At 39.3% G+C, this 14,113-nt stretch overlaps 1 protein-coding gene across 1 annotated transcript in view; it reads right to left on the bottom strand.

Annotated features, from left to right (window-relative positions):
• The window catches only part of STK39 (serine/threonine kinase 39), a 177,299-nt gene that overhangs the window by 27,420 nt on the left and 135,766 nt on the right, over nucleotides 1–14,113 (bottom strand). The window contains 2 exon segments of the mRNA XM_075070137.1: nucleotides 4,984–5,052; nucleotides 7,316–7,368. Coding sequence (XP_074926238.1) covers nucleotides 4,984–5,052; nucleotides 7,316–7,368 — 122 coding nt within the window.

The following is a 14,113-nucleotide window of genomic DNA, read 5'->3' as shown; positions in this document are numbered from 1 at the left end:
TTGACTTCCTGAATTTTGACTTTCAAATGAAGATGTTCAACTGCTGAATGTCTAGAATGGGTCTTCATCCTCCATTTTTGGGGGTGGATTAAGAAGTATAAGGAATATAGAACCCTCTCCCTTGAAACTGAGCTGGCCCTTGTCCTATTGGTCCCTGCAGAGGGAATCTATTCCTGGCAAAGAATCTCCTGGTGAGTGGTCCTTGAAGAGGAAGAGGGAAGGTGGTTTGTGTGGAGGAAGGGAGAGAAATTCAATGAAGTAATCACAGTTGATAATTTCTAGAACTCAACTGTCTGTCATGACAGAGTCCAACTTGTGGGCAAAAAATGAGAGATTACCCCAAAGATTGGGGAGGGATAGAAGTGTTTGGCATCAGTAACAGCGAGTGGTTCTTGAGTAGGAACAGGTAGAGGTCACAGTAGTAGCGGGGAGTGAAAATTGAGACCTGTGAACCCTCTGCTGCTTGAGCAGAGGCTGAAGGTGGAATGTTTCTCAAGAGGGTCATCTTGACCTACAATCTCTGGACTGAGTTGCATGGCACATATACGTAACCATGTGTGGAATAAACATAGGAACCATCACTCAAACAACAGGTGTATATATTCTTTATACATATATATGCAACACCTCCTTTTTCACTACTTGTCCTTCCTGAACTATGTCTGTATTCCAGTCATTAACTTTATCCCACTAAGTCTCTCTGATGCCAATTAAATAATAATTTAGCTTATGTACTAATACTTCTAGTTCTCCCTGTTTATCCCCCATATGCTTTGCTTGTGTACATAGATATCTAATATATCGTGCAGATTCCCTCACTGTTCTCTCTCTCGATGCTCCTATTTTCCATTCCTTTCCTCCCTGGCCCGTCCCAACATCTAGCCCTCTAAGGTCACCTTTTTCATACTTACCCATAGGCTTTTGTCAGCTGCCCCCTTTGAACCTAATTTAAATCCCTCCTCACTAGGTTGGTAAGCCAGTGTCTGAAGGGGCTCTTTCCCTTCCTGGTCAGGTGGGCCTCATCTCTTCCCAGTAATCCTCTTTCCTGGAACAGCATCCCATAGTCTAGGAAGCCAAAACCTTCTGTCAATACCCCCTGCAAAGCAATGCATTCATCTCTAGGATGCATATTCTTGCCTGGGCCCTTAATCTCATCCTACTCATCTGCTTTGGGTCATACTAGGCAGTATCCTGAGTGAACACATGGTTGAACATGGGGTAGTGGTCAGAGGTCCAATGAGCCTCAGCAACCACTCTGTGATGTCTTGGATGAGGGCTCCGAGCAGACAGCACACTTCAAGATGTGTGGTCAGCAGATGGATGCCTCCGTGCTACTCTCCACCACCTTGCATCTCCTTCTCTTAGGTGTGGTAGTGTGAGCATCCAAGTCTTGGGGGAAGCTGGCTTCTTCTCAGCCACTGGGGTCTGCTCTTCTCCGCCTATTGCCAGTACAGCATCTTATCCTTGACACCCTTATCTCAGTTCAAAATCTTCCTCTGAAGCCCATGTTAACTGAAGCAAATCCAGTAGCATTCAGGAGGTCAAAAATGTTGAGACTTAACAGCAAATGCTGTGAAAGGGTACATGCCAAATGAACCCCAGTAACAGCTTTTACTCACATGCAGTTGCCACGCTTTCTGCAACAGTCTTTGATGAGCACAGTTCCAACAACCCTTCAGGAACAGGTTATGCCAAGAAACTGTCTAGCCTGATACTAATCACAGGTGTCCCTGACTTTCCATCTCTATAGCTCCTTAGAGATTTATAAAAAGGAGCTATGAAAAGATCAAGTTTCACAAGGCTTTCACAGAACTCAGCTTTGTTTTCATGCACATTTACAGGTCGAATTTGTGCATGCTTCAGCTAAAAAGTGAAATGCAATTTATCAGCTGCAAACAGTCTGGAAGCTAACGGAACCAGGTCCTCTGCTGAAGCAAGGTTAACCGAACTAATATCCCTGCCATAGGCCCCCCCACCACACACACACTTTAAACCTTTTATTTTGAAATAATCAAGGCAATATCAAGACATGCACAACAAATGAGCTTCCTAAACAGATTAACACATTCAGGACCATCTTCCTATCAGGATTTTAGCTTGTTTTTAAAACCCAAATGGGTTAAATTAATTCATCCAGTTTCAAGTTAGTGGAAAAAGTTTTGTTCAATTTCTTTTAACCGACTCTGGGAAATCAATTTTTCAGTTCCCAGTTCAAACGATTCAATGCTGTTTTTTATTTTCTTACAGGAGGTATGGCAGTTAAAAGACCCCGTGGTAAATCTATTATTCAGGTGTACAAGCAGAACACTCAGTTTGTGCTCCTGTTTATGTTTTTTGGACAAGACTGGACAATCCCTTTAAAGCTTGGTTAAAGAATGGATTGAAATATACATAACATCAGAGCACGAAACCTGAAGTCCAAGTTTCTCCGGATCCAGTATTACATTCACTACTGCTTCTAATAAGGGGCATAACATCCACTGTTCTTTTCCATCTACCATCACTATTTACAGGACTTTTCCCCCCATGCTATAAAATCTCAGTGAGATGAAAATTTTTAGAGCCCTACAAATCTGTGAATATCCACATCCAGATACCCACGGACCATGTTTGTGGATCAACGTGGATCCAAAATTTTGTATCTAGAGCCCTACAAATCTCCAGATATCTGCTTTATATATGTGGATATCTGCATCCGGGATGGTTTTTGGTTTGGTTATTTTTGGTGGAGGTTAATCTAACTCGAATTTAATTTTTATATTTTTGTGCAGAAGCAAAACAAAGTTTGCAGGATGTGTGTGCATCAGTGAGATATGAAAAGAGTAAGCCACATTCCAGAAGAATACTGTTCTGTCTACAAATTTCTGGAATGTTAAAATGCTGCACAAATGAGCAGACATTATGAAATACTACATGCAAAATAAAAAAATGTAGCACAAAGATCAACATCTGCAGGATTCAAGGTAAGGACTTGCTTTAGTTTTACCATACAGATATACTGTTACTTCGAATTACTAGAATTAATGCAATTGTACAGGATTTTAGTACGGTCATGAAATGTCCAACAGCTACACAAATAGCTTTCCCCTCCAATATGAGACAGACTATGGTATACCAAGAAACAATCATATACATAGGGAGAACAATAAAGATCAAGATCCCCAATGTATTAAAAATAGACTCTTTGGTGCAATCCAAAATAAGATTAAAACATGATAATATATTTTTATTATTGACTAGCTGGACAATCTCTCTATTTATCCAAAGAGTAACAACAAGTTGATTGAATATTTAAAGTTGTGAATTTAGCGTTTGTTCAGGGGTACAAGGCCCAGCCCTGAAGCCCCTGTGGTACCTCAGGATCTAGTTTTCAGGGACTGGGAGGCCTTAATTTAGTCTGTGTTGCTGAGATCCAAGAAAAGAAACACCAGTGAGTGCAGCCAGCACACCAGGTAAGAGGAGCCAGCTTCCAGCTTACCCAGGTGCAAGTTTGATCTTATCTATTTTCAAATACTCCTTCCTGTCCCCAAAGATCTGTAGTTTTCTCCATTCTATCCATATGTCATCTCTAAAGCAAAGGGGAAGGCTAAAAGGCAAGGGATTCTTTTACATGGGGCCAAGTTGCAATATTAAGCTTGAGACTTTGCATGCAGAGAGAAATGGCTGCAATTCTGGCACCCTCTCACTTTTGCTGTGAGAAAAATGAGGAAAAGAGCTGGGTGACACTGCCTGTTGAAGAAACAGGGAGTGGCAGCTGCATTTGGGGACTGAGTCAGACAGGAATCATACTACTGGTTGACAGCTATGGAGACTGAAATTGTCTGTTTATATGTAAAGTGGGTATGGCTTCTTTTTTAGCTTCCCAGTCCCAGCCAAAACAAACATGGACTTTGTTTATACAATAGCATTGGAATATCAGTTTCCTTCCTAAAATACTTTAGTGAGTTAGATTTTGATAAAGTATCTGAGTAACCTCTTTTAGGTAGGTGATGAGGCTAAAAACCCTCAAGCAGAACTTTTTTGTACTTAGATGTAGGAAATTGGATGATGGAGGGTACAGGGATCCAACCAAGTGGACCAATGTGGTGAGGAAGGACAGCAGTGCAAGGACCAGGAGTCGAACCCACTAGGTAACCTGGACAAGCTACTCATCTGAACCAATATGTGATGGGTGTGACTGTTCCTTGACTGCTTTGATTCTGACACTGGTGCAGTAATTCAATTCTACATAGTGTAACCAGTACCAAATATACATCATCATGTGAGAGGTAAGCCTCTAAAATTTTTTAATGATGTTCCAGTCACAAGTGTCCTTTGTTGTGCTCTTCAATAATTCCTTTGTTCTGGTAAAAAGAGGAAGCTACTGGACTCTTGCATCCAATTTTTGAGGAGCCAAGTTGCAGAGGAAAGAGATTTTTCTAGCCAAGCATGTTTTGCCAAGTATAATATTTTAGAAGCAATCACCAAAGACCTTAGGGCAATTAACCATTTTGAGATTCTCCCTTTTCACTAGAAATTGCTTGAAGATATCAGGTGGTATTTTTTAAATCTTTCAGGACTGGTCTAAATTCCTCTCTCTCTTTCCATGAATTCAATGGGAGATTTACCATGGACTTCTATGGGAGCAGAATTACACCAATGCTGAGCCCTTTTGAAAAATCTCATCCATAAATCCTAACTAGCTAATTCAAGAGTCAGTTTTCTGTTGAACAAAAATTGAAATTAGCACAAAAGTTATGACTTACTGCTTGGAAAATAACAGCAGGAAAGACAGCCCGGTGAAATCAAAACCTATGTTAAATCAGTAGTTCTGACTTCCACAGATAATGGAGGGATTTATATCAAAGTGAACTACTGGCTCTCTTGTGCATATATGAAAAGGAAAGCAAAGTCAAGAATGCATTTTGTATAAAAAGATGCAGAAGCACATACATTTAGCACAAGTTTTAGCAAGAACATGATTGCAAACTAAGTGTAATTTACCTATAACTACATCGTGACCATCTACCAGGCCTGCAGAGAACAGCTCTTGAGAAACGCCATCTGCCGTGTCTGTTCAAAAGGTGAAATGAATGCGTATTAGTGGCCATAAAATAAAAATCAATAATCCAATGCAATTTAAGAAAACATATTTCAGCTTCAAACACCATAAGTGTGCTTGAATTCAAAACTGTCTTTATTAGAAAAAGATAAGAAAGGGTACCATAATTTCCCATTGATTATTAGCCCATCATACTCTGCAGAGAAAGAAACAACATAACATTTTGATTCTTCATGAAGCCCATAAAGATTATTCCCTGGCATTGACATCTAGTTAGGTAATAGGGGAGAGATATTTTATATTGCACTCATCACTGTAATATCTGAGCACCTTACAAGAAAATAAGACGGGGTTGTTGCTGTGTGATTCTCACTCTCTTCCTCCCAAGGCAGAAAAGGTAATCACCTTAAGCTCTCTTGTTGAGCTTGCTTTACTATTGTTATGAAGAAAGAGCTACACTGAAGAGATGGGCCCTTTCATTTGGATTTCAAGGTTGTAATTTTCAAGGTCATTCTGATCAGGGAGTTCCATAGCTGTGGAGTAGACACTAAGAGCACCATCTTCAACTCCCATGTCTTACTCTGTGTACAGCTCCTTCATTTCTGAAGGATGCAATTCTTGTGGAAAGCCAGGGCTAAGGAAGGAGAGAGAGAGAATGCCTAAAATAGCACAATCCCCACTCCTGCAAAGCTTAGACTTACAACCTTGTTCTCAATGTAGTCTGTAAACGGGAGGTCAGATCACTGACCGGAACCCTAGGGTGATGGGATCCTCCCTAAAGGTATTTCTTAGTAGGCAGGCTGCTATATTTTTGATCATTTGGACATTTTCCATGGTTTGTATACTCATTCCCAGGCTTAGAGAGAGTTGCAGTAATACAGCCTGGAGGTCACAAAAGCCTGAATCATGGTGTTTACCTGTCTGTCAGAACAGGGCAATATCTCCTGGTCAGCCTTGTTCTCTTTCTTTTTATCCCAACAATCAGTAAGAAATCCAGGTAGATGAAGATCTGTTTGGAGGATCATCTAGAGGCTGATCTCCTTAATGATTGCCAGTGATAGGGGGTATGTCTGTGTACTTATATTAAAACAAACCATCGCAAAAATCCCACTATATAAATAAATTAAATTAGCAAGAGAGGAGAGCATATAGTCCTATATATCCCATCGACTGCACTATAGGTATATTTTATCCAAAAGAACACACACACACCCCTCTATCTTCCTATGTCCAAGAAAAATACATCTATTTTAAGTACACCTCTACCTTGATATAATGCTGTCCTCGGAAGCCAAAAAATCTTACTGCGTTATAGGTGAACCATGTTATATTGAACTTGATTTGATCCACCGGAGTGCGCAGCCCCCCTGAGCACTGCTTTACTGTGTTATATACAAATTCGTGTTATATTGGGTCGCGTTATATTGGGGTAGAGGTGTAATCATAATTTCCTTTCCAATTTAGATTCCTTTGTAGGCAGCGGCACTCTTAGTATGTATTCAATTTAGAAAACTCTGTTGCTGTGAAATTTGAAGTACGGTTACTGCCCAAATGTTGGCTAAGTGGACAGTATCTTTTTACTCAACCTATCAGCTGTGTGTTTTAACCAATACTACCTGCAAAAATACAGTTTTAGGGCTTCTGACAACTATTAGCAATAGAAAGCAAATACAGCTGGAAAAGTGAGCTGGATTCTAAAGTTCCAATTACAATAACTTAATTATTAGTGATGATACACAAGCCAGAAATACAGATAACTTTCAGAAAAAGGTGGAGTTTGCAGAATTGGCAAACACTTCTCACTTGTAAAACTGGGCAATTTTTATATGGAAGCCAAAAGAGACTCAAATGTGGACCCCCACAATGCCATTTTCAGAGTACTATTTCAGACTATAACCACATGTGCTTTCAGGGATAACTTACTCTACTTTCTATCACTCACATAATGATTAGTTTATTGTTACACCATAAAAATGTACATGCTGTAACTCATGTCACCTTGCAAAGTGACCTTTCTAGATACTGCATATTTCACTAGATTAAAAAGTGAAACAAAAAGTCTATTCTGTATCTATTATACTGTAAAAGATATAACCTTGTCACTAGAATTTACATATTCTGCACTATTTTTGTTTGGTTTAAGTAGTGTAATATACAACTTTGCATACTAGGAAGCACTTCAGAGTGGTAATTTTATTACTGTTTATGGTTAATATAATTTTGAAATACCCTTTTGAGCACTAAAAGAGTTCTTTTAATTAAAGGTCGGCTTACCTCTGCCTGGAGTAAACTCAAATCGTATGTCATTAAGTTCTTTTCTAGAGTTCCTGAAAAACATTCAGTGCAAACATTAAAATAAGTTTGAATAAGCTGTGCTTCATTACAAGTGCATTCAACTTTATAAATAAGTTGCTGTTAAAATATAAAAAGCATTTCAGTTTTATGTTCTACTGTTACCCAACTGGAGTATAAAATAAAAAGCAGACATAAATAAGTGAAAATCCCAGGGAAATTTAACAATACTGGGCTTATAAGAGCAACCAACAGAATTATGTATTTTTAAAGTATTAAAAAAAAAATAGTGGCATCTGATCCAGTAAAGCAAACTTTTATTATGGGGGTGGGGAAACCAGCTCCAGTTCTCTAGTACAGGAACAGCTCATACTTTAAAGTTGTTGGGCTAATCATTGCTGCAGTATTTCAGTATGGTACTTCAAATTTTCAGTACTTCATGTATAAAATCTTAATAAAACTCTGTACAATGAAACAAGAATATGTTGGTGATTATGGTGGATTATATTTAGGTTTTTTTTTAGATTTAAACGAACAATCTTGGCCACACCATTTATAGCCAGAAAATTTCAGGGACCCACATGCTAGAATAAATCCAGAAAACTAATATAAAATAAACATCAAACTCTGTATATAACCCTAATAATGTTAGTTTTCAAGTGAAACAAAAAACATAATAAAACAACGTTTTGAAAGACAAAAAAGTCTCCCAGTATAAAGTTATATAAATGTATCTGTACTATAACATCAGAAACAAATCATCTCTCTACCACCCACCTGCCAGTGACGACAGAAATACAGAGCAAGAAAAATGGCTTCTTTTGTTTTTCCCTCCTTGCTTGACAGTTAATGAGAAACAGTACAAACATGGAAGTCTTGGGAATTCAAAACTGTAAGCAACCCAATAAGAACCCTACCTTTTGGTTTCACATGCTGGCCGCCACTTCCTGCAGTGCCCACTGGCTGGGAATGGCAAACCGCAGCCACTGGGAACTGTAGGCGGCTGTGCCTGTGGACAGTGAATGTAAAGAAACTGTCCCACAATTCACCAGTGGATGACTCTGACAAGGTGCATGCAGCCCGCAGGCAACTGGTTGCCCACAGCTGCTCTATAATGTTTAATAAATTGGTTGGAAAACTTTTCAAGATTTCATTGGTAATATACACACCCAAACACTTATTTTATGTAGTTCAAGTCAGCCACATTGTCTATTCATTCTTTAGGAGCCTACATTCAATATTAAAAATCCAACAGTTTCACCAAGTACAAAAATCTCTTCGGTTTTCTGTTAAAACTTGTAAGCTCCTGTCTGCAGAAACCATTGATTGTATCTGTCCTGTGAAAGATACTATATTACAATGTAAAACCTACAAATAAGTTAATTGACTTTGTTGTTAAAGTGAACACTAGGCTACCACCCCTTCTGTGAGCCTTAAGCTGTAATTGCTACAATGAAAACAACCGCTATAAGCCATTAAGTGACTTTCACTTCATTGTAACAGCAACGGCTCCTAGGAACAGACCCCCACCTTCTGTGATTAAAGGGCCAGGAGTCTCAAATAAATTAGCACACACTTCAAAAGTGGTGGAGACCGTAAATTAAAACATGGGTAAGATATGGAATGTATGTTGATGAATGCTTGATGTACATGAATGGTTAGGCAGGTGCCAGCCTAGAAAGGGAGTATGCATCGGCCGAAAAATGTGTCAAGTGGACCACCAGACAACCTCCGGAGGGTAAACTGGGATCCACCCCAACACATGGAAGGATGAGAAACACAAACTTTGGACAGTGTGGAGCCACCAGGAATGTGCCATCTGCTGATTGAGTCAGCAACAGCAGGATGAAACAGTTCCCATAAACTAACATAGGAATTAATTCCTATAAGAATGGACTCTAAAGACTGAGGACTTTGAGTTTCTGGTTCTGCTGCCAACTTCCAGGTGCACCTGACACAGACTCGGCTCCATCCTCGTGACCAAGATACCTGGCCAGTAACTTGGGATGAGCAATTTCTAGGCTGGTAACTATAACACCTATACAGAACTTGAATGAATGGTTGTGAGAATGATTATACACACACACGTGTGTATAAGGAATAAGTAGTAATAGGAATAAGTAGTTAAACAACTTTGTTTACTTTTATCTTTTGCTTTATTATATTTACAATAAATGTGACATCTTTGCCTTACCCCTCTTAATAAGATCCTGCTGTTTTTTACTCTATTGGTATAACATATAAACTGTGCAAACTACTTCGGTCCCCGTACTCTCTCTTCTCCACATCCTTTCCTCAGGCATGGCAGTGGGGGAGATTTAGGTCGGATATTAGGAAAAACTTTTTCACTAGGAGGGTGGTGAAGCACTGAAATGGGTTACCTAGGGAGATGGTGGAATCTCCTTCCTTAGAGGTTTTAAGGCCAGGCTTGACAAAGCCCTGGCTGGGATGATTTAGTTGGGATTGGTCCTGCTTATAGCAGGGGGATGGATTAGATGACCTCCTGAGATCCCTTCCAACCCCTAATATTCTACGATTCTATGCCAACTAACCTGTTCTGTCATTGTTAACACAATGTGCACTCCTTCCAACCAGCCCAACCTACAGCATGGATTCAGGTTTAGCATGAGAGAAGATGGTAGCTAGTGGCAAGATACCTTTGTTAATGCAAGTATCTAAAAGGTTAGGGGCCCACATGGTCTGACCTGCCCTTTGCCGTCACTGGATGCTCTCATCTTGGATCTCTTTTCCTTCCCTGATCCTGAAGGATTTAGGCATTTGTTGAAAGCTGTATTACAGGTATAAACAGTGCATCTTTTTGGAGCTCCATGACTTAGTTTATCCATGGCAAAAATCCATGCACTGTACCCTAGTGGGGAGGCTATACAGTGATCAATATGGTGATATAGCTTCATAAGAAAGCTGCACATAAGTGCACGTGACTGAACTGCATCCTTACATACTAGATGAGTGTGTGTTGTGGACAGAAACAGGCTGGCACAGAAACCAATGTTGGGGGTGGGACAGGGTGGTGACTGCTGGCGGAAGAGGGCAGTGACACAACTCTCAACATGGACCAAGTGGCTAGGAACTGTGACAAAGGAGGTGGGTGTGTTAGTTCAGTTAGAAGAGTGCCTGCATTGCAGGCCTGCATCCTGCCCATAGTGTTGTCACGTTGTCCCCACTTTGGTCTCTGTGCAAAGCTTGGTTTTCGTCAGGGTGAGGTGAATTTCACCCACAATATGGATTTAACAACAATTTAAAAAAAACTTATTTCTATATACAAGTTCTCCAAATATGTCCAAGCTACTAGTACTTATTGGGGACAGAAACTGGAGGTTAGTTTATAGCTATAAAATATACTTGAGTGGTCCAAATGTAAAATAAACTTCTGAATACTATCTGAAATGTGTAAGACATCATTCACCTGTCATTCACCTGCTCCAATAGCTTAGCAAGAGCCAATCCAATTTTTAACACAGCTTTTTAGAAAAAACAAAAATATTCATTTGGGCAGCTCAATGAAGTTTTCATCTGAGAAACTATTCAAGGGTTTTTCCCCCCATTCTAGCTGTAGCAATGTTTATAAAACTGCTTTAATGCAAACAGTTCCTTTTTCCACTCAGAGGTTCTTCCCATGAATACGAGATCAGACTGCTTATATAGATGGTACAGCATTGAAGCCTAAAAACTGCTGCCTTCATATATACCAGGAAAAAGGCATTTCAGCCAGTTCAGCATGCAGCCATTTCAGCATGCAACATGTCTCCTATACATCCTAAAGAATTTCATTAAGATTCTACAGGGATTGTGCTGCAAAAATCTCCTTTTTGTTCAGATTTCCAATTTTGGTATTAGTTAATAACTTTCATCATCAATAAAACATTTATTCATTTGCAAAATAGAAATCCATCTCATTTTTGAAACAGTAAGCAGGCTAAGCCCAGAGACTAACTTAATTGCTGTAGCACACTCTTTTTTTCTAATGAATAGCTCAATATACTTGAAAAGCTAACAGCAATAGAATGTGTTCTTCAGTCCATTATTCTTCTCTTCAGTAAGGGAACTATAAGCAAGTTCAAATTTCAGTGTACCAGGCCATAAAGTCTTACTGTGGGAAACCTAAATCCAACAGACAGACACATTCAGCCATGACTGAGATCTATCATCACTTGCTAGAAACATTATATAGTCAGGAAACAGCAAAACATAACAAAAATGGATACTTCACTCTACTAGAATGAGCCAGAAGATATTGAAAAATTACAAAACTACGCGCAATGTTTATAATGAAAAGTATCCACCTACTGAAAATACCAGACACTTGAAAATTATTTCAACTTTGAGGTATCTGGCACTTTATTCTAGTAAAACAGATACTAATAGGTAATTTGGTATAATCTAATAGAAAGACATAGATAATGAAACTATGCAGTTATCTGATTAGTAACATAGAGCCTTTTATTAAGCTCATTTGCTTCTGCCATTAAGTCCACATCCATTAATCAGCAGAGAATTATAGTATAAAATGATGTTCCTCTCCGGAAAAACCAGGGAGGCTATGGCTTTCAAGAAAAGCCTTACCAAGAAAAAGAAAAAGCTCTTTCATTCTTTGGGCTTACTTCCAATATCAGATTCACAGAAATATGTGGAATAATTTCTTCAGCAAAGGGCTGACAGTCAACTTCAATTAAACATCCATTGTTGAAAAAGCAAGTGAGCCAAATGTCTAACATCTTCCTTAAACAGGACACTGTTTCATCAAATGCAAGAGGCATCATCTCCTGGCACTCGGTATCTGCATACTGCCTTTTGAAGCTAGTGCAAAAGGAGCACCAAATCTTTACTCCATGCCTTTACTGGGACGAACAGTAGACTCACACTCCCTCTGTAGGCAACGCTGAATTGTCCAAGCTATGTGTGTTTTCGCTGGGAAACTGAGGAATCCAAAATGCAACACTTGAGAACATTATATCAATTTGTACTATTCTGATTGCTGTGTGTCTAACAACTGCAGAATAAGTTTTCCCAGCTGGAAAATACAGTATATAACAAGACATTAAAGTATTATATACGATTTGATGCAAGTTACTAATAAGCAACTTTTAAATGCTCCTTCTGACTTTCAGAGCAGTATGTATGCAAAACACATTTTAATAGTTATAAAAGGGAACTGCATCGTTTCATTGTATGCAGTTTGTTTCTCAGGGAAGTGAAAGGACTGCTATAGTCCAGAGTTTGGGGTTGACGACTTTTTTGGACTGTGGCATTTTACAACAGAAAGACTAAATTATGACATAATTTTCACTGCACCAAGACACAAGCCACAGGCCTCAAGATACCACAAAATTAGCTAAAAAGTTCTGTAGTGCTCATTGGTCATGCTACATGTAGTTTGAGAGTGCAACTTTCAAAGACAGGATACAATTGTTCCATGATGTGGACTATCCCTTACGGATTCTCTGACAGACACTTCCCCTCTTCACGGACAACCTTGAAGAAGAATTTGTGGACAAATGCACCAGCAAACCAATGAGATATCTGAGATACACTGATGATATTTTCATCTTCTGGACAGACAGACAAACTAAACTCCCTCAGATTTCCACCATAATCACAATAACCAACATCCATCCATTAAAAACACTCTCTCAAACATTTTCACACTAGCATCAGCTTCAATAATGAAACCTTACAGACAATTATATACAAGAAACCCAGAGACCACCACACCTACCTTCCCAAATCCAGTAATTACCCCAAATTCACCAAGAAATCAGTTATCTACAGCTAGGCACTTCTGTACCACAGAATACACTTTGAGGAGACAGTTCAGGATGTGTCTTAAAACATTTAGAAACGAAAAGAGATCTAGTATGTCATTCAGTCTCTCTCCCTACCAAATGCAGCCGCCCCTAACAGCACAATTTAAAAAACTAGATTGAACATGTTACAAGACATGAGTTTAGGGGCTTCCACCTCTTCCTTTGGACAGCTACAGACAGGGTGCTGTAACAATTTGTAGAGTGGGAGTGCTGAGAGCCATTGAACCAAACTGTAAACTTTGCATATCAGTGGTCCCCAACCTTTTTCGTCTGGCAGGTGCCAGATGACAAGCCACGGAGGACCGTGGCGGCGGACGAGCATCCGCCAAAATGCCGCTGACAAGTGGCAACATCAATAGGCGTCGCTGCTGAAATGCTACCAAAATCACCTCTGGATGACGCCTCTTGTTGGAGGCATTTTGGCAGATGCTCGTCTGCTGGCCACACACAATTGCCTGCTGCATTCCCTTCATTCATTAATTGAGCAACAATCAAACAAAGCAAGTCTTTTGTTAGGCAAGACCCATTCTCTAGCAATCCACAATGCTTATTGCTTACAGTCCCATTATCCTCTAGACATTTCATGTTTTTTTTAAATTATTTGTTGCATTTTAAGAAGGCCAGATAAAAGCTACACTTGGGTTTCGGGAGTTCAGAGCATCACTTCTTTCTTTTGGTGTCAACTGCCTTTACTTTTCTGGTCTTTAGATATCTCTCCAGGGCTAATTAGTGTAAGTGATGCAATAAATTAATTTGTTAATTCCCTTGATACACTTGGATGCAGGTCCTGTGGACTAGCTAATTTGTATGTAGATTTCCCAAGTATTCCTTCCTTTTTTTTTTTTTTAAAGCAGTTCCTATTTTGTAAGGTATAGTTACTTTTCATTAGTTAGTTGTTCAAACTGATTCCATGTATTTTTGTTAGACAGAAATGTTAGAAGAAAGGAATTCAGTA

The sequence above is a fragment of the Chelonoidis abingdonii genome, chromosome 10 (assembly GCF_003597395.2).
Source record: "Chelonoidis abingdonii isolate Lonesome George chromosome 10, CheloAbing_2.0, whole genome shotgun sequence".
Classification (NCBI taxonomy): Eukaryota; Metazoa; Chordata; order Testudines; family Testudinidae; genus Chelonoidis; species Chelonoidis abingdonii.
This window is presented reverse-complemented; position numbering and strand designations above follow the sequence as displayed.